Source organism: Protobothrops mucrosquamatus, unplaced genomic scaffold, assembly GCF_001527695.2.
Source record: "Protobothrops mucrosquamatus isolate PMUCROS unplaced genomic scaffold, P.Mucros_1.0 scaffold_127, whole genome shotgun sequence".
Classification (NCBI taxonomy): Eukaryota; Metazoa; Chordata; class Lepidosauria; order Squamata; family Viperidae; genus Protobothrops; species Protobothrops mucrosquamatus.
In genome coordinates this window covers 149677-170188 of record NW_015386203.1, presented here as the reverse complement: position 1 = coordinate 170188, position 20512 = coordinate 149677, and the positions used below count along the sequence as shown (strand labels likewise).

Sequence of the window (20512 nt, the reverse complement as noted above, 5' to 3'; positions counted from 1 at the left end):
TTCTATTTGTGGTTTTCTATTTTTGGCACATGGCCCAGAATCGGCCTGATTTGAGGCCACAGGTAGCTGTGTGAAGAATGTAGTCCGGGGTTAGAGATATTGCATGTCAGAAAAGATAAAACTCAACTCAATGCCTCAATACTGCTGGTAGATGTACTCATTAAAGGCTATTTTACATATATATTAGGTGCACTGCTTCATATGCAAAATATAAATTCCAAATACCTATTTGGAAGAGATGCATATGCATCAAAAGCCTGTAAAACTTTTTAGGTGAAGGCAAACTCTGGAGTCCAATACGAAAATGGCCCTTCAACTTCTAGAACAGTGTTTCTCAACCTTGACAATTTTAAGGCATGTGGACTTCAACTCCCAGAATTCCACAGCCAGCAATGCTTAAAATTGTCAAGGTTGAGAAACACTGTTCTAGAACATAAGCACTAGTTTAGCAATTTCTCTTTCTCTTTCTGTCTCTCTCTTTCTGTCTCTGTGTGTCTCTCTCTCACACACAAATACACACACACACACATTATATTATCATCATACAGCTATTCAACCTTCATTTTCTGCTAGTGAAATACACTGAATTAGACGAATACTTGGATGAGCAAAGTCCGGAGCTACTTACAGAACTTGGCCATTGGACTGTCGAAAAACAATGAGGCCAAAGGGATCAGCAGAGAACTGCACAGAATAGAGAGTTGAGGATTCCTTATTGGTGGCCTTGGGGGTTTCTAAAGGAACTTCATAGCGTTTTCTAGCTGGATTCTTAAGCTGTGGTGGAAGAGACAGAACAACAAACATTGTGTGATGCTACTCCAAAAATTGGTCAGAAAAATTCAGTCAAGCTTCAAAGGGACTTGGCTTCTACTTCAGAATCGTTTGTGAGGTGGAAGAAAGGAGGTCGGTGTGAAGTTTGAAGTTACAATGAAATCCAGCTTTTTGGTTCAAGGGGGCTTTTTATTGTCTGATTAACTGATTTCCCACCTTTCAATTGATCTAATATGACATTTGATATTCCTGCACCCCGTTATTTCTAAAACAGACATCTATAAGCAGAGCCAATTTTAAACAGTATAAAATAAATTCAAGGCTGCACTCTTGTATGATTTTGCTTGGAAATAAGCATTAATCACTTCTAAGCTTGTAGCATTTCATTTCGTTTATAATTTGTTTTTAGATTTCTGAAAATATATACATAATAATTTAGATATGTATATCATACATACCTACAATATCTACATGTATTTGAAGTATTATCATACGCAGGATGTATTTTGGTCGCAGAGAAAAGGGATTACTTATGTAGCCCCTACTCCAGCTACTAGAAATGTATCTAAGAGTCACAAATAACAAAGCCACGCTACGCATTATCGTGATTTATTGAATAAACCACAATTAGCTGGATTTACACATATTGTCATTGGCTCAATATCAGCAAAGCAATACCGAAAACTTCAGTTCTTTGCTGCCATCTAGTGATAGCCTAGGCTAGGTAGAGCAATCCTAACTAGACCATAATTATTCTTCATGCAGTATAGTGATTAAGTTTATACAAACTAGTAAAAGCCAAATAAACCACACTTAACCTGATGCTTGTACCCAGCCACGTATTCACTTCTTTAGCTTCTGAAATTATTTTTTAAACGCTAATATTCTTAAGAAAATGAATTCTGGTTCTGGCAATCACATTCTAATCTTTCACAATTCCACAGAATTGCCATAGTCACATAGCCTGGCAATAACCCTCTCTATTTAACTGAAAAGAGATTTATCCTAGGATTAGAGCAGGAACAAACAAAATTTGAGGATCAAGGGCTATAATCCTGATGTTACTAAGAGATGGGTTAGGGACAAAGAACTTGTAAAAAAAAATCTAGAACCTTGCTTTTATATACTATATGCAGATAGCAGCAAGAATGCTTTATGCACAAAAATTAGGGAGCTGGGGAGTTACAAAGATATTCCATGTTTGGTTAATGTCAGAGTGCCTTGGACTTCCTTTTTTAAAAACAAAACAAAACAAAACAATAGTCCCTACTCACCGTGAAGTGAAGCCTCCCCTTGGTCTCAAAGACCACATCCAGCTGCACATTCAGGATGTCATCTGGCATGAAAGAAGGTGCACTGCGGATCAAGTGGGCAGTGTAGCCAGTCTTGGTGGCAGTTAGGTTTGTCATCTTGTAACTAGAGTAATTGGTAGGAAAGAAGCACCAGGGCTGCCAACCAGCAGAGCCTTTGGAAGAGACAGGGACGTAACAACATCCCCGAGCTTGACATTCATCTTGAGAGAGAAGCTTCTCTGGGGCACAGTCAAAGCGGCTGTCTGGAGGGATGTTGCATTGCTTAGACATCGACAGGGGTTCCAACTGTTGTTTTAGTTTCTGTTGTGGTACCTCTGAAATCCTGCCATGATTCTTACCCCAGTGATCATTCTCTCTTTTAGAAGCAGCTATGGCTGCCTCTGAGGTCCTAGATAGTCCAAGCAGAGTGATCACAAATGCTAGAGTTGAAATCACCAGCATTGTGTGCTTCTTCCACCACAACCTCTGTCAGGCATTGAATCACCATGGAGAAAGGCAGGAGTTTGCTCCTCAGCAAGTATAGGACAGTCAGTCTCCAGCTGCAGAGGAGATACAATCAGACACAAACTATGAATTCCTGGCTTGTGCTGCGTTCTCCAGGCTGACTATTCTTAAGAACCTATCCCTTGTATTCAAGTGGGGAAGTCCCTGATGAATGTCTGTCAGGCCTAGAGAATCTAAAAGTTATTCCTTTGTATTCAATATTGATTCCAATCAAAACATTGATACCCCACTGTTGTGGCTCAAAAAGCAACAGGTCTATTGAGCATTTTTCCTTCTATGTATATCAATCCTGTAGAGCTGCATGTGCTGATTTCCTGCAGGAACAAATTTCCTGTGTCAGGAAATCTTAAAACAGTCTTGAAAGCACTTTGAGCAGAGAAACCAAGAAGACAGGCATTTCCCTATAGGCAAGACAGACTCCATGTTGCTTATAGAGATATTATCATGTTGACTCTGGATACAATCTATTATTTCAATTGTGATTATTATACAATAATAATTGGAGATGATTAACATTTTATTATTTAGAAACCAGTGATGAGAATACAAAAAATGTTCTATCAATATTAATTACAATTGAGGATGCTAGGTCTCAACTGGCTCCCTGGTTCTCCGGGGAGCTGAGAGAGATGAAACGCCGGAAAAGACGCCTAGAGAGATGTTGGAGGGCCAGCCGAACCGAATCCGCGCGAACACAGGTAAGGATACATGTTAGATCCTACCTAGTGGCGATGAGAGTGGCTAGGACTAACTACTATTCCTCACTCATCGCGTCATCAGATAGTNTGCCATAAGCTATTTATAAAACGAATAAAGGCAGGATATTAAATCAATAAATAATAAACAAACAAACATTGTGAAAATGTGGTCACTGTAAGAGGAGAGCAATATTATTCTGCAGTAACTAACAATCAGGAACCTGGTAGCATTTTTTCAAACTGATAAATGTTATTAAAACATATAATTAAGCCTTTGTGAGCTACAGCCGACTTCCTCAACTGCATCCGACGAAAGCTTCGGCCATTACATTTGTTAGTCTGAATAAGTGCTACTAGATTCCTTCGAATTAGTGTGAAAATGTACAGGTTTTTTTTTCCTACTCGTTGACCCTAGCCAAAGTAAATCCCACAGCAATTCTATCGCCCCGCCCCATTCACAATTACCATTATCAGGATTTTGGCCAGGCCACACACACACACACCCCCGAAATATTCACTTACGCGAAGACACAGAAGCTTCTGCAATCAGCCCAACCCGAAAGAAACGAATAGAGTGAAGTTTTTTCAACAGATCACGTGAATAGCGGCTCACGTGACTAAAATTTTCTCCTTTCTCCTACGAGGACGATCTCACCAAACGGGCTCGTCGAATGAGTTGGATGTCCCTGCAAAAAATCCAGGCATCCGCCAGATGCCAGCAAAGGGTTAGGATTTTATTTTCTTTCGCTGCCATCCGGCTTTTTCTCGTTGTCGTCCGGATTTTTTGCAGCCCGGAGATGGCAGGCCCACAGAAAAGGGCTTCGGTTGGAAGGGGTTTCTCTATTAACGAGTCCTTTAAATGAGGCGACAACACACAATGGTGCGCCGTGGAAGAGCTTCCCCGGTGCAAACATTTATGATGGGTGTACCTTTTCTAGAGAAAGTAGGACAAATCTGCAAAATGTTTGGACGAGTTGCACTCCGTCTCTTTTCACACATTATCACCCTGTTAACAAACAAACCCCCCCCCGCGCACCTGTTTCCAAATATTGTGTTTCTTTTAGAGATTACGGGTTTTTTTGGTGATAATAATGAAAACGTTCATTCTACTCCCATTTACTTGCAAACGCAGGTCTGCTTTTTTAAATTGCTTATTAAAGAAATGCCATGACCATTCTTGGGATTCAATTCGGTAGAATTTGGAGGCGGATAATTAAATGTTGTCAACTTTTAGCCCTTGCTATTTCTATGTACACTCGCTACTTTTTATTAGTTACTGTTCTAAACTGAAGACAGAAGGCAAGTGTACTATTGGATGGCTTTGCATAATTTATTAAGACTGTTTCATAGAACACTTGTATTTTGGAATATAGGAGATGGAAAATACACACCTATTAAAATTGGTTATATGTAAAATAAAATATGGCTTTGGCTTAAAATTGTATGAGTTTAGCCCTCCCTGAGATTCACTCAGATCATTGAATTATTATGAATGGACTTAATTAAAATTGCTCCTGGAATTTGATTTATTGATAAAATAACAATGAAGCTTGGGACATACAAGAGATTTAAAATCAAAATGGGGCCATTGTTTTAAACATTTCAAAGAAGATATATAAACTTAAAAGAACAAGAAAAGGGGATAAAAGAGTAAAATTTAAGTGAATAAATGCAGGATTTTAGTATGTTATGAACATTACGATTCTCCAGTATGTTGTTAATTTTGAGTAGCTATATTGTAAAAGATTTAAACTTGCTGTTAAGATAAACATGATTGTCAAGAATCACAATCAACAATATAATTCACCAAATAAGATTATAAACTACAGTAAATTTAATCCAATTTACTAAAATTATAAAATCCATAAGTAAAGTACTTTGAGTATGGTACATATTGTATTAAGTTGTAATCTAAGAAAAGCTTGAACTGAATTCTGTGTCAAATTTACTTTTAAAATAACAAGTTTATTCCAGACATTGACGCATACTTCCGGAATTTAGTTCATCATTCTTTCACCGTTATAGCAGTTAGCATATACAAAGCTAATTCAATATATTTTGAAGAAAGAGATGTACAGTATGTTTAGGAAGGTTTAACAAAAATATTGTAGGTTGAAAAAGGAATGTCAACTTTTAAGAATTGTTTCATTCTACTATGAATCATTTCCAAAACTTAGGAGTTTTACAATATTATCACCAAATATGAAAGTATGATTTCATTTGGTCATTAAATTTCCAACATTTTAGAGAACGATATGTCCTTTTTAGCAATGACGGCTGGAGTAATATACTGACAGTAAATATACCATGTTATTCCATAATACATGGAAGAAATTCAATGTTTTTCCATTAAAATGTTCTTTGTTGCAGATCTGTAACTGCATTCAAATTCTGTAGCTATTTAAGAATGTAGTCCTGCAAATTGGAATATGTTCTTAGATCAATCAAGCTTTTTCATTGTGCTGTAATTTTGCATCATGTTCAAAGTATAGGGTTTAAAGACTATGCCTAAGGATGATTTTGAAATAAAAAGTCTATAATTGAAAAAGCTTGGCTGAGATGAGCCCGTTCTACAACTTTCTCTAAAATAATAGGAAGCTACATTTTAAAATTGCTGCAGCCATTTTTTTAATGATTTTGCAGAACTAATATGTACAAAAAAACTGATAGAAAAGTGTTTGGTTTTCGACATGAGAAATATAAAAATGTTGGGATGGTTTATATAAAAGAAATGTTTTCTCTGGTTTGTCTTTTTTTCTTTTTTTACTCTTTTTTTTAAGATATGAGAAATTGTAAAAATGTGACTTAAATACTTAAGTGTAATTAATTTTAAGAAAAACTTAACCAGTAAGAATGTTTTGAATATTGTGGGGAAAACAAATTTAAATAAGAATGTAAACAGGAATTATGATGAGACAATCAAGATGATCCGTGAAAAGAAGCTTTATATTGATGTGGTTATTATTTGCAGAAACGTGAGAAAAATGTTTACATTTAATTGTCATTTATTTAAATAAGAGCTGTATTAATTTAAGGTTGGCAAAAGAGACTATTATTGGAAGAAGAGGAAATCAAGTAAAGCTATTCTAAGGACTATAGAATTATAGAAATTAATCGTGATTGACTGTTTTTTAAACACTAACCCAGACAACATGATGTTTACCAAATATTAAGCTGTATGTTAAAAATCAATAAAACATATTTTTTAAAAAACCAAAACCTGATAGACTACAGGTAGTCCTTGACTTCCAAATTCAGTTGTGATCAGATTTGTGGTTGTTGAGCAAAATTGTCACTTTGCTCAAGGACCACAATCCTGGCTCTCCCAGTTGTGGTTGTTGAGCAAAGAATGGAACCTCCATAGGAAGCTGTGCCTTGGATCTGCTTGGGTGTGCCTGTCAGCAGCTGCAGAACAATGCAAAGATAAGTGAACCCAGGTGTGGGTTGGAGTAGGTCAAGGCCTCCAGGGCCATGATAGCTTTGCACAGGCTGGGTGAACAGCTGAGATAGGGGGAAGAGAGAGGCAGGTACAGGAAGTTTTCATCTATATTGAGTTTTTATACAGTATTCCTCCACTTCCTTGGGGATCAAGTACAACCAGCTCCAATCAGTGGCAAGGAACTATGAAGATGAAATTGTAACAGCATCAGATTGCCTATCTTTGGGTATAATATAGCAGGTACAGCTGTATCTGCCAAATTCTTTGTTAACGAGTAAAATGAAAAAAAGTCACTTTAGGGCAGAGTTCCCCAACCTTTCCAGCATTACGGACTGGCGCGGGAGGAGAGGGGATGGTTCTGCACGAGCAGCAAGTGTGCAGCCACACATGAAGCTTCATTTGTGAGCAACGGTTAAGTGTGCGCACAGCTGCATTTGCATGAGCGGCAGTTAAGCATGTGTGCGTGCAACTGCATTTGAGCGAGCAGCAGGCAAGTGCATGCACAGCTCCATTTGTGAGTGGCAGGCAAAAGTGCGCCCATTGCTCACACAAATGGAACGCATCTCCACATGCTCAGCTGCTGCTCATGCAAGTGGGGATGCGCACACGCTCACCCATCGCTTCCATGGCCTGGTTCTGAACAGTTCACTGCCCAGTAGTGGGCCATGGACCAGGGTTGTGGACCCCTGCCTTAAGGTTCCATCTATGGTTTTATACAGAGCATTAAGCTATGATCTGTTCTTTTCCTTTGGATAAGTATGTATCTACTCATTGTGATTTAGTATTATGTGTAAATATGCCATTATGGCCTGTTCAACATATTTAAATTACATGTGAATCCAAGTATCAGTCTTAATGCAGCTTAGTCACCTTAGGGCAAAACTACGGTATATAAAATATAGTTTTGACCTGGGGGTGGAATTATCTCCAATGAAATCTCTCAAAGTTTATCTGCAAACAGGGATACATCATCATGCACATCTAATTTACAGCTACCTTCTTCTCAGTTGATCCCTGCACTTTAAATGAAAATGGGAGAATTTTCATCATATTGAGGTTTAATATTCCCCCCATCCTCCAGTATCATGAGGGATGAACAACTTTGCCCAGAAAAAGAAAATCTTATCCCCTGTTGACTGCTGATTGGAAATTTTTCTTCATGTGGTGTTGAGAAAGTGAACTTTCCTTAAATGAGCTTTTATCTTGTCAACTGCTGATCAGAGGAGCTGTCTTAGCATTGTCTAGGAAGCAGGGGCTGAGGAAAGGAGGAAGACGTTAGGAGAACAATCAAATGGAAAGCTTTGCAGTTACATTTCGCCATAATGTTCTCTCGTGGAATCTGAATGTTTTTCAGAAGAGTTCTTTATTCTATGGAAAATGTCAACATTCCTTCCAACAAATAAGAATTGAAAGTTTGCTGAATTCCTAGATTAACAGAACTAAACAAGAAAATAAGAATCTAACTTGTCTTTTTATTTAGGACAGAAAAACAGTGCAATGGAAAAAGCAAACTTTGAATATAAAACTGACTCACTTTTTTTTAAACCCACAACTACCCTGTCCATCCCCCATCTTTCTCTTTCCTATATACCATCCACTGACAAGCTGTCAGGAAATAACATTCCAGTTATTCTCACACTGATATTTTGAAAATGTCCAGCTCTATTTTTCTTCAGCTTGATCCTGGGCACTCAGTTCTTCCAGTTTCTGAGTTATTACTTGGGTAATTCTGTGCAATGTCTTGTGATAATGAGGATACTCGTGGTCAATCTGATGGAGAAGGGTGTTAAGAGTTTGCAGTCTCTCCTCCACTTTATGATGTTCAACACGGGCCATTATCTCAGAACGACATAGTAGGCTGTACTTCCCTTCCTTCACGGTCTGCATGTGCTTCACGCGTGTCTGATTGGACACAATATCTGAAAGGTTCTTAGAAAAGCAACATTGAATTTGTTATTAGAGACAAAAGGCTGCAGGCAAGGCAGGAAGGAATAAATCCTCTCTGATGCATCTTGAGACTGAATCAACCGATGAGCAAAAATCTAGATAGCCTGGGTTTAATACAAGATTAAACTTTTTTTTTTTTAGTAGACAGGGTCCCAGAAGAAAAATTGCATTATGAGAACTGTCAGTGAAATCCAAAAATAAAATTAAACACTAATATACTTGCAGATTTGTATGCACAAGTAGATAACTATACAGCAGTTGGTTTTAATCCCTGTCTTTTCAGACACATAGCTCACCAAGGTAACTCATACCTGTGTTTCCCCGAAAATAGACCGGGTCTTATATTAATTTTTGCTCCAAAAGACGCATTAGGGCTTATTTTCAGGTGATGTCTTATTTTTTTCATATATAACAGACATGTCAAACACAAGGCGTACGGACTGGATGGGCCCATATCTGGCCTGTGGGGCTGCCCTGGAGATGGCGAGGGACTACCCCTCCCTGCTCTGACCCCAGCCCAGCCTGGCTGGGTGTTCCCCCGGCATGTGCATAGGAGGCGGCGAGTGCACGGGGGCTGATGTCTGGCAGCAGCCACAGCCCGCTGGCCCCTTGGCCAACGCACTTTAGGGTTGTGCAGCCTATGCAGCACAGGTGAGTCTGAGCACTGCGACTGCCAGGCCAGCCCTCCAAGTAGCAGGCGGAGGCAGAGCTGCCCACCCATTCCATCCCACTGTCTGTCTTTGCTTGCCGGCGTGTCTGGCGGGCCAGATTGCGTTCCTCCCCCCATGCCTCTGCCTCTGCCTGTTGCTGGTGCCGCTGCAGTGAGGCAAGGCAAGGCAGGGGTGGTGGCATCACGCCTTGGCCCCTGCGCACTTAGCCCCTGCCGTCCAACCTTGTCCTCCAGCTCCGCCGCACACGTGGGATGAGTCTCCCAACTGCCACCTCACTCGCAATGGCCCTGGCAAATGAGAAGGGCCAGGAGCCCCTGTCCCCAAGAGGCAGCCGGGACTCCCCTCCCCATTCCGCCCAAGCCCAGGCCCAGAGCTGCCCCACATGTCCCGCACCCGCACACCTCAGGGTCCCACACCCAGGCCACCCCAGCCCTGTTATCTGCCTCCCAGCACCTCACCTCCCAGTGGTGGCACCAGCAGCAGCAGCTCCACCCATCAGGAGCCCCGCTGCCCCTCAGCCCCCCCGAGCCCAAGAAGCCCAGTCTGAACAAGGAGAGCAAGCACAGCAGGAGCAGCCTCGAGGAGGCAAGTGTGGCCAGGCATCCCCTTGGGGAAGTGGGGCTGCTCAGGGCCCTGGGCAGTCTACGCTGCTGTTCAGGGGCACCCCACATGGCCTGAGAGGGTTGGTGAGGCTCCTCTGGTGGATCAGGCCCTGTCGCCACCCTGGTCCCGCCCCCCTCTGCCAGAGACCCTGTATCTCCCCAGCCCCACCCGGGTCCCCACAGGCACCCCCTAACGTGAATAACTTTGAGTTGACCACGTTCATCTACCATGCCCCCCCCCAGGGCAATCACAATGCTGATGCGGCATTCTGGCTGACAATCTTAACCGGGGCTTATTTTTGGGGTAGGGCTTATATTATGAGCATCCTGAAAAATCATGCTAGGGCTTATTTTCTGGTTGGTTATTTTCAAGGAAACACGGTAGAACTTGCAGTTGATTAAGCAACCTATTTTGCAAATTGTTGCAATAATATGAATTATCAGAATATATTATAATTTGCTAAACGGTAAAAAAATAAAAAGTTAAAAACTGGACAGGATGCTTCAGCCATACTCAAATCCTGTTATTAGGAGTCCATATATGAATAGGTACATTTTTCCTCAGCATGGAGCAACTACTCCAAGTTGAGTATACAAGGTTACCGCCATATATAATTAGTCCCAAAGAGAGATGGAACACGCACTGCACAAATGACCACTCTTGTTACCTGCCGTTTCCTTGCTTGCAATTGTTCTATATTTTCATCAAGTTCTTCTGCTTCATAATTCCTATTGGAAAGCAGTCTCTCCTTCTCCATAATAGCTTCGTGGAGGTTCTGCTGTGATTGTTCAAGCTGAATTATGGTTTTGTTGCATTCCTCAGCACACTAGGGGAATATAAGAAGGGGGGGGGAGAGAAATCAATCCATTTTCTCAAGACCAGTTATTTGCCGGAAGTTCCTGTGAGAGAAGTGCATGCTGTAAATTCTCATTCTCACAACTTCATACATTATAATACCCTTAACAAATGATTTTCTCCTCCCCCAACCTCCAGTGATGTTCATGATGTAAGAAAATGCATCTATATGCTCAACAGAAGCATTTATTTTCCACTTAATATATAACTGGTCAGCGGTTCTGAATCTATGTTCCCTCAGTAAGCTCACAGTACACTTCTTAATAGTGGTTCAGTAGTGCCTGTGTTTCAATACAACTCTGTATTGAAGCTGGGCAGAAATATATCATCAATTAAATGAGGACTGGAAAATCTATCTCAGTTTTCGGCATCATGATATTAAAAACACTCTACAGAAATCTGAGTAATTCTTGCTTCCTTGTTTGTGCTAGGTATTGGGGTTGACAGTCCCTCCCCCCATTTGAAGCAATGCCCTGCCTCTGGAGATATTTCAAAGACAGGCTCCTCCAGCACTGTCTAGAGGAATTTTTGTAACAAAATACAGCAAGGGATAATAAAGACAGCACAAACTTATGGCATAACTAAATCATTCTCCATAAAACAAAATTCTAATCTGCATTTAGCGCCTTAATTTCCAGATTGCTACAATATATTTTTCCCTGAATCTCCAATCTAAATTCCTGGAAATTTTCTGTTCCCCTGGCCTGGAGTTAGCCTGTGAAAAGATGCTTTGTATCTTCCACAAGAGAAAAAATACAGAACAAAGACAAAAACACGTTTCCCCTCCTCTTTTAAAAAAAATCATTTGCGAGAGAAAAACCTTCTAACTCCTGATTTGTCACTCATAGTTTAACTTTTCTAAATATTCTAAATATAGCAATGTCTTCAGAGTATGTTGGTGAAAAACTGCAAGACGGTGCGTGCAAACTCTTGAGGCAAGAAGGGCCTTTTTTCTATGTGTGTCATACACATGCAAAATGGGCACCGCTTGCACTGCAATATTGTATCTGCCATCTTGCAAATCTTGTTTGCCTCTTACAGATGCTGCTGGTCTTTGCTTTCTGTCTAGATTGATAAATTAAATCCAGTTGGCTGACCAAGTTTAAATATTCCTTTCATAGATGACACTATAGAGATGGGCTTTTTTCCCTTTCACCTCATCCGACTAGAATGAATCTATGCATCCAAGTTATTCAAGCTGCTGCTGTGATCCTGAACAAATTGACTGTTCCTGCTCACCAAATACACTTTTGATTTTAAAAGATTCCTTGTTACTGTTTTGACTTATAGCAGTATAAGCTGACATTTATAGTTTTACTGAATCTTGTATTTAAGCAGGAGGAAAAATATTATGTCCAGGATAGCATAATCAGTCCTACTAGAGATACAGCGGGCCATGATATTGTCGATGAATTAAGGAGCTCTGTTAATTTCCATATTAGAAACCTGAAAGTAGAGTATTTATATACAAGAGAGAACAGCAGAGTTAGCTCTCCAGACTATTTCAGGAAGTATTCTACAAATAACAAGTTGGCCAGGTACTCTCTCTCTCTCTGTGTAATTCCCTAATGATCTATAATAACAATTTTTATTTGCTGACCTTCTGGGTCTCTTTGATCTTTTTTTTAAGCTCCAACTTCTTGTAGTGGAAGTCACCTTTTGTCAAGACTTGTTTATTCATTTTGCTCTGGCCCTCAGCACGAACCACAATTGTTTCTCGGCGGGAAACTGCTGCCTCCATATTTCTCATTAACTTCTCCTGCTGGTTCCTCAGCTGTTGGTACCTTACCTATATTCAGAAAGGAAGCAAGCCAACTGAGTATACTTGGACATCACCCATGAATCAGATGTTATATTTCTACATCCTTGTAGCCATGGATACATAATCATCTATAGCCCAAAGCTTTGCATAACATGGTTCAGAAACTGTAAAACTAGGGTACCACCACACTGATCAGCAGAATCTACAAATCTTTGGGGCTGTTAGTGAATTCAACATACCTCAAATATCTGAAGCATCTTGCTGATGACTGCAAAACATCATATAATAGGGCCTAATAAATTACATCCCTGAAATGTTAATCCACATTTCTGATAGATAGCTGACATGCTGAGTTTCTCAGCAGTTCTTAATACCTTTCCTATTGCAAAATTAGCTATTGTCTGGATCCAATATATTTTTTCTGAAATATTAAATCAAAATCAGAATTATAGTCACTGAATATATCTAAAAATTAATTTACATTTTATATCCTAGTTCAGCTTCACAGCAGGTGGCAGCATCTAGCCAATCTTATAAAGGTAAGCAGAGTAGCTTGAAGTTCAACAAAAATAACAACAACAACAATAACAACAACAAAATAACGGACTCTCAATAACTAAAGTTTTGCAAGCAGAATCTGGGCAGTTATCCTTTAATGATTCTCAGCATTTAGCAAGATTTGGACTGTATAGTGTGCAAGGATTACTGGAATGTAGCAATCTCTATCATGTAACACTCTGTACTAAAAATGTCTCGGTGAGTGGCAGAAACTAGTTATTTTATCTGGGCTTATAAACTAAGCAGGATTGGGTCTGGTGTGGACGGGAGATTTCCAGAAAATCAGAGTTGTAGACTAGATTGGAACATTGAAAAACCATTCGGAAAAAAGCTAATGGCAAACATTTCCACCGTGCTGTCAATAAGTCTACATAGTCCATGAAGTGACTAAAAGTTGAGTCAATAGAGGCGCTATCTTTTATCATATCCAAAATACCATTAGGCTTATTACAAATCTTGGAACTAAATCTGCCAAAAATATTCCCCAGGCCCACTTGTGCAATCTTTTCTCCAATATATAGGTACATCCAGAAAGGAAAAACAGCAGACTGGGTAAGTACAAATCATATATTATTTGGGTTAAACATATTTATGATGCAAAACCTTAGACTACTTTGATTGAAATTAGTGGTGCTTCTGCCAATCTGGGTAACCAGCAGACTTGCCTACCCAGCACTTCCTGTCTCACCTGCATCCTGTGAATCTCTGACTTCATGGCTCTGATCTCACTCTGCTCAGCTTCTGAGTCCACTGCAGCACGCATCTCTTTGGCTATTTGTATCTTCTTCTCCCATTGCATCATCTGGCATCTGAAATACCAGAGGAGAGAAAAACAAGGAAGAAGCTTGCAGAACCCTAGCAGACAATAGCATATGGAAACAGGAGGTGTGCATTTTGGTATCACTATCAAATTGCACCTCAAGACACTCGTGCAAATCATATTCTATCAAAACAAAAGGAGAACACAGTCATGACTACTATTAGCTTTTATGTACAAAGAATGCCAGGAATCTGTTTTTCCCCAACATTATGTCATGAAAATATATTCCACCTGTAAATTCCACACAGAAACTAAGAAAGCAATAACAATTACGGCATTAAAATGTAATCTAGAAAGGCATTTGGCTTGTGGAAAATTCAGAAGTACAGAGCATAACAATGAGAAGGAGACATGTTTATTGCCAAGGACCTTGGATGACTGCTTTATACATAGGAGAGAGGGACCCTGAACAATGGGAAAGCAAGGGTCTTTACAGAAGTTGAAGGCTATAGGGCAGGAAATCCTAGGTATCTGATTTGCTGGCAACCTCTGGAGAAGCAAAGCAGGTTCTTGACCATGCACCTGGGGTGATTCCTATTGTTACGCAAAGTGGCCCTTTCAGGAGAGCAGCAAAGCTGGGAAAGCCCATTATTAAGGAGATGGAATGCTATGATAATCAGGCTGATTAAGGATGGAAGTTGGGCTTTCTTACCTTGTTACTGTGTTGCAATTCCCTATTAGGGCTGCCCTTAGGCTGTACTGTGAGTGGGTGATCAAAGCTTACACTCTTGATGGTGTTTCATGGGGCTCTGTCTGGAGGTAGGATTATTAGACAAAGAGTTGGATTGGACTCTGATCATGTCCAAAAGACAAAGAGGAAAAGGGTTTTATTTCCTCCTTTTTATTTTCTCCATTTATTTTCTCCACTACACACCTGCATTGTGATAATTTATGAATTGCCTTCAATTATTCTAGTTGCAGAGGCTGCTCTCTGCTTATCTCTCAAACTGCAACACAAGAAGGAGATCTGATTTACATTCCACGGGTCTGTGCTCTGACATGTTGATGACCCAACCTAGAAAATGGACTCTCAAAAAAGTCATGAATATTTTCCACCTGCACTATTTAAGCGTTCAGATACGATATGATAAATCAGAACTCACTCTGCCTCAACTAGACTGTTGAGGAGCCTCTCTTTTTCCTCATGGAGTCGGTCCAGTTTCTCTTGCATCTCAATTGATTCTCTCTCTGATATCTAGAGCCAGGAATATGTGCATTGTATCTTTTATTTACTTCTAATAAACAAACGATCCAGAACAAGGATAATTATCAACCTGGACTAGCAACAGATTATAAGAAAAGCCCTGTTACATCTGCCAAAGGCCTACCTGGTTCATGTTTCTGTGTTGCACAAAGGCCAATTAAATGCTTCCAAGATGCTTACAAACAGGATGGGATTGCAATAACCTTCTTTCAGTATTTCTCTTTGTTAGCATGGTTGAAATTGTGCTGCTTTTGGTGTAGGGGCAAGATACAGCCAATTCAACTTATAGACAGCTCTGTCTCTAAATTTGCCCAATTCTCTTTTAGAAAACATTGAAATTGGTAGCCATTACTACACCTAATAGTGTAAAGAAGCATTTTTATTGGTCTTAAATCTTGCACATAATGTCATTGCATGACAAAAATAGTAACACAATAAGACAAGGAGAAAAATTTCCCCTTTCTCACTATATTTCCCTCTTTTGCACAGTTTTATCTTCTAGTGCTTTTTTTACCTTTTTCCTTGAAAGTGAATCATTTGAGTCCCACAACCATTCAATTGCCTTTATTTTATCTTTTTCAATTTTACAAAAATCTAGGTGCAGTGACAAACAGTGTGCACAGAATTTAATGTATGGCTCCATGTTGTAGATTTATATGTGGGCTCTATATGTTGGCAATCTTATTTTTAATCCCTTTTTAAATAATTCTCTAGTACAGAATTGTCTCATTAGTATTTTTTCATAGTGGCTTCATTGACTTCTTTACATACATTCACATATCAGAGCTTGTGTTCTTGGAAGTCTATTCTTGACATGTCTTATCTAGCCTGTCAAACTAAACAATTCAGTAGCTTTGTGAAGTTTGACTATTTTGTTTCAATATGTTTCTCCTTATAATTATTTCCAAAGAACTGATTATTTGATGTCATCAGAAAACCAGTCAAGGTTATTGAAAAATAAGTTAACTACAGGTAGTCCTTGACTTACAACAGTTCATTTAGTAGCCATTCAAAGTTATAATAGCACTGAAAAAAGTTATTTATGAACTTTTTTCACACTTATGCCCATTGCAGCAGCCCCATGGTCATATGATTAAAATTCAGATGCTTGGCAGCTGACTCATATTTATGACAGTTGCAGTGTCCAGGGGTCATGTGATCACCTTTTCTGACCTTCTGACAAGCAAAGTCAATGGGGAAGGCAGATTCACTTAACAACCGTGTCACTAACTTAACAATTGCAGTGATTCACTTAACAACTGTGGCAAAAAGATTGTAAAATGAGGCAAAATTCACTTAACAACTGTCTCACTTAGCAATAGAAATGTTGGGCTCAATCTTGCTTATAAGTCAAGGACTATCTGTATTTTTTTTCCTGAGGATCTCCTTCCTGCCTCCTTCTCTAGAAACTGAATGATCTAGACGAACTGTTTATATTATACAGTCTTTTCCTGTGAAATATTGTCATTGCTTCTCTGTTCACAAAGGGATTGCAAGCTAGTTATCAAAACCTTTTTTTTGTAGTTTTAGCAGTACTAAACAACATAGTCAAACCCTGATTTTGTGAGAAATAAATCTAAGCCAAGGAATACCTTGAGGGAGCGCACAAATTCATTTTCCATGATGGTGTTTCCTTGCTCTAACTCATTAGAATTCTCACTATTCTTATTGATCAATAAGTGCAGCTTCACCAGATCATTAGACATATTCTTCATGTGTCGCTCAATGTCTTTCAGTTCATTTTTCTCCTGCTGAATATCATCTGAAAGAACAGGATAAAAAGGTAACAATTCTTTAAGATGTAAAATGGAGCAAATAACATGAGAGGTGGAAGGGTTGGAATAAAATGTGCAATATATGGGGAAGTTGATACTATCAGCAGGAATGGAGGGGGGAAATCGAGTCTGCATACTCATGATATGCATACTGTATAAAAATAAATGTGCTTTTTAAAATCCCAGATTAAGAATCAGACAAATATTGGACTGAATATATGTAAAAATGAAATGGCATTAAAATACAGGTAGTCCTCGAGTTACGAGTGGAATGGAGCCTGCCCATTCCACTCGTAACTCAAAAACCCATAGAGTGAATCTCATATCTCAAACGAGATCACTCCCTTGCTTGTTAAGATGCACGCAGCTCGTTAAGTGAACATGAGGTATCTCAGTGGGGAAGGCCATGGAGGGCCTAGTGATGGAATAGACCCTCAAGGCCTCCCCGACCCACTAAGATACATCATGCTTCCCCTTCCCTTCCTGCCGTGCCAGACTCACCTGGAAAAGATCTGTCTCCTCTCTGCCGCAGTTCCTGCTGCTGCCCGGATCTGAGGCTGGGGGACACTTCCGCGGCCCACCGGATGCCTGATTGGGGCATCAGAGGCCTTTTCCAGGCTGCCACCACCCAGAAACAAGCCACCGGAGAGCTACATAAGCACCCCCCGCCTCAGATCTGGGCAGCAGCGACATGGAAAAGGCCTCGGGAGGCCAGATTGGGCCATGAGGGGGACTGTGGAAGCGTCCCCTGGCCACAGATCCAGGTGGCAACGGCCTGGAAAAGGCCTCCGGAGCCTGGATTGGGTTGCGGGAGAGGCCGCAGAACCATTCCTCAGCCTCAAATCCGGGTGGCAGCGGCCTAGAAAAGGCCTCCGGAGCCTGGATTGGGCCACGGGGGGACCACGGAAGCATCCCTTGGCTTCAGATCCGGGCGGCAGCAGCCTGGAAAAGGCCTCCGGAGCCTGGATCGGGTTGCAGGGGAGGCCGCAGAACCTTGCCCCAGCCTCAGATCTGGGCGGCAGCGGCCTAGAAAAGGCCTCCGGAGCCTGGATCAGGCTGTGGGGGGGGGCGCAGAAGCATCCCTTGGCTTCAGATTTGGGCGGCAGCAGCCTGGAAAAGGCCTCCGGAGCCTGGACAGGCCGCGGGGGGCCATGGAAGCTTCCCCTGGCCTCAGATCCAGGCGGCAGTGGCCTGGAAAAGGCCTCTGATGCCCCGATCCAGTGTTGCACTTACATGTTGCACTTACTCTCAACACGTAATTTCTTTTGCTCCTTGATTGTGATCTCTTTCTTTAGCATATCTAAGGAAACCAGCTGCTCTTCTCGTTCTTGAGTAAACTTCACTAACTCCCTCTGTTGCTTCATCCAGTGTCTTTGGAGCTTCACTACCTCCAATTCCATTTCATCTATTTGTTTGGTGAGTTTTTTTATTTCAATTTCCAAAGGCCCCAATTCTTGTCCCTTGAATCAGAAGTATATAATGATTTAGATTTAGTTACTTGTATTCAATACAGTTTGAAAAACATTTTCACCTAGTCAGGTAACAAAATATCTGCAAACAAACAAAGAAGCTTAGAGAACATCAAGGACTCCACAGTTCAACCCTGAGCTACATACATTCTTTTCCATTAATACTTAGATAGAGTCCACCCGTGAACATCTTTTTTTAAATTTAATATAAAATACTTTGTCCTGGTTTAGGGAATCCTTCCTAAAAAGAGAAAGTTATCCCATGTGCACTGGATAATAATATAGATTATTAAAGCATGGAAATACTTTGAGAGGCAGTTTAAATTGTTATTGATAATCCACAATTAAATTAACAGAGAGAGATTGGTAGAAGATTAATAATTTAAATCCTAACCAAGACTTAAAAATTATTAAAGTCAAGTCTGAGAATAAAGGCAGTTCCTAAAAAATGGTGTGGGTTTTTTTGTTTTTGGAAAATTGGGGTGTTCAATCTGATAAATTCAAAATTTCCAAACATCGAAGGAGCCCTACAGAATGATATTGCTCCAAAAGTTACAATCACAATTGGTATAACTGTGGATTTCTTTTTACTACAAAGAGGTCATTTGCTGTTGTTTGTTACAGGCTGAATTTTCACTTTCATGCAATTAGTTGGCAAAGCTTGTTATAGTGCCAGTAAAATAAAGCTTTGGATTTCTTTAATACTCCTGATCTCAACCAATTCTATGTGGGGTTTTTATTGGATTTTCCTTCCACAATCCTTCAAGTATTGATTATGTATTGGCATATTCTTCCAATTAACAAATTGGTTTGATTATTTCTTTTTTTATAATCAACTTTCACCCTGGTTGTTTTCAAATGCTTTCCTTGATCGACTTCCTTCAATATGGATTCTTCACTTTTCTTAATGTAATCATTCAAACCATGCTTTTCTTCCTCCAGTTTTTTTCACCTATAGGAGTCATCTCTCTCCTTTAGCTTTTGGCAAATACAGGCAATCAGTATCATTTTTCAGGTGTAGAGCATGGTACCGTGTCTTTGGTTTTCTCATTTTCCAGTCCAAGTTATCAAGTTCCATCTGGATTCATTTAATTATTCCTGCTGTATACTGAATAACAGGAACTGCTCAGGTATTGGTTGCTTTAATAATGTTTCCATCTTGATTTGTTTAGCAGCTGGATAGAATAAATGCCAACATAAAGAAAGGCTAATGTGTGATGGTTAGAGTGCAGAATTGAACGGGGGATACATTTAAATATCCTTACTAATTAATTAATATACTGGATGTTTATGGGCTAGTGCTATCTTTAAGCTCAACAGAATTGGTATAAAAAATGAGGTAGCAAGCCATATATATTGCCCTGAGCAACCCAAGAAAAAAAAAGAACATACCCCAAGTTGAGAAATCATCATTTCCAATTTCTTGTTGTACAAGTTGATGGTACCCTGTTTGCGTCCAATCAGGAGGTTACGTTTCGCAATCTCAGTCTCGCTATGATTGATCTCGCTGTTTAACTCATCCAATTCCTTGTCCAATTCTGAAAGATTCTTCTGAAGCATGTTCAGCTTATTATTTGTATTTGTTATGTCCAATGAGGTTTGAGCTGTTTCATTTTCAAGTTTGATAAGCTGTGTATCCTAGGGATTACAAGAAAAGAGAGATCAGAAAAAGACATCTCTGTAAGGATAGCTAAGCAAGTATTTCAGTACTGTTAAAAATATCCATTACCAATAGAAAGCCTGGCTGCAGCCACAGTATTACTCTAGACTGTATTGAACAAAAAATTCCCAAATCATGGCAAGAACTCAGAAGGGCACAGAAAGAAAAATATAATGCTAGAATATTGAGATATAAACAATACCCACTTGCTCTTTCCAATATGTAACTGCACATGCATTGGTTTCACTTGGAGCATTTTAACAATTGTTTTTTGAGAGCCAATGATAAATAATAAATCACAATAATGTAATAATATTAATGTAAATAAATCTCCACCACTAATTTAGGTTAGCCTGTAGCCAGAAACAGCCAGATGAACCTGGAGTCAACTTGGCTAGGCTCACGCTATTGTGGATGCTATCCACTTCCTTAAACTCCATAGATTCAAAAGACTCTCAGATAA

General features: G+C 39.9%; 2 protein-coding genes across 2 annotated transcripts in view; both read right to left on the bottom strand.

The window, feature by feature from the left end:
• Nucleotides 1-3856, bottom strand: part of GAA (glucosidase alpha, acid) — a 22161-nt gene extending 18305 nt beyond the window's left edge. Inside the window, exons 1-3 of the mRNA XM_015817440.1 lie at nucleotides 3809-3856; nucleotides 2046-2623; nucleotides 629-774 (exon numbers count right to left, since the gene is read on the bottom strand). Of these exons, the coding sequence (XP_015672926.1) occupies nucleotides 629-774; nucleotides 2046-2525 (626 nt within the window). The 5' untranslated portion in view covers nucleotides 2526-2623; nucleotides 3809-3856. The remainder of the gene's footprint in view (nucleotides 1-628; nucleotides 775-2045; nucleotides 2624-3808) is intronic.
• Nucleotides 3857-8184: 4328 nt separating this feature from the next.
• Nucleotides 8185-20512, bottom strand: part of CCDC40 (coiled-coil domain containing 40) — a 29000-nt gene continuing 16672 nt past the window's right edge. The window contains exons 12-19 of the mRNA XM_015817429.1: nucleotides 19782-20027; nucleotides 18167-18380; nucleotides 16738-16907; nucleotides 15045-15136; nucleotides 13810-13930; nucleotides 12402-12590; nucleotides 10614-10772; nucleotides 8185-8654 (exon numbers count right to left, since the gene is read on the bottom strand). Coding sequence (XP_015672915.1) covers nucleotides 8388-8654; nucleotides 10614-10772; nucleotides 12402-12590; nucleotides 13810-13930; nucleotides 15045-15136; nucleotides 16738-16907; nucleotides 18167-18380; nucleotides 19782-20027 — 1458 coding nt within the window. The 3' untranslated portion in view covers nucleotides 8185-8387. The remainder of the gene's footprint in view (nucleotides 8655-10613; nucleotides 10773-12401; nucleotides 12591-13809; nucleotides 13931-15044; nucleotides 15137-16737; nucleotides 16908-18166; nucleotides 18381-19781; nucleotides 20028-20512) is intronic.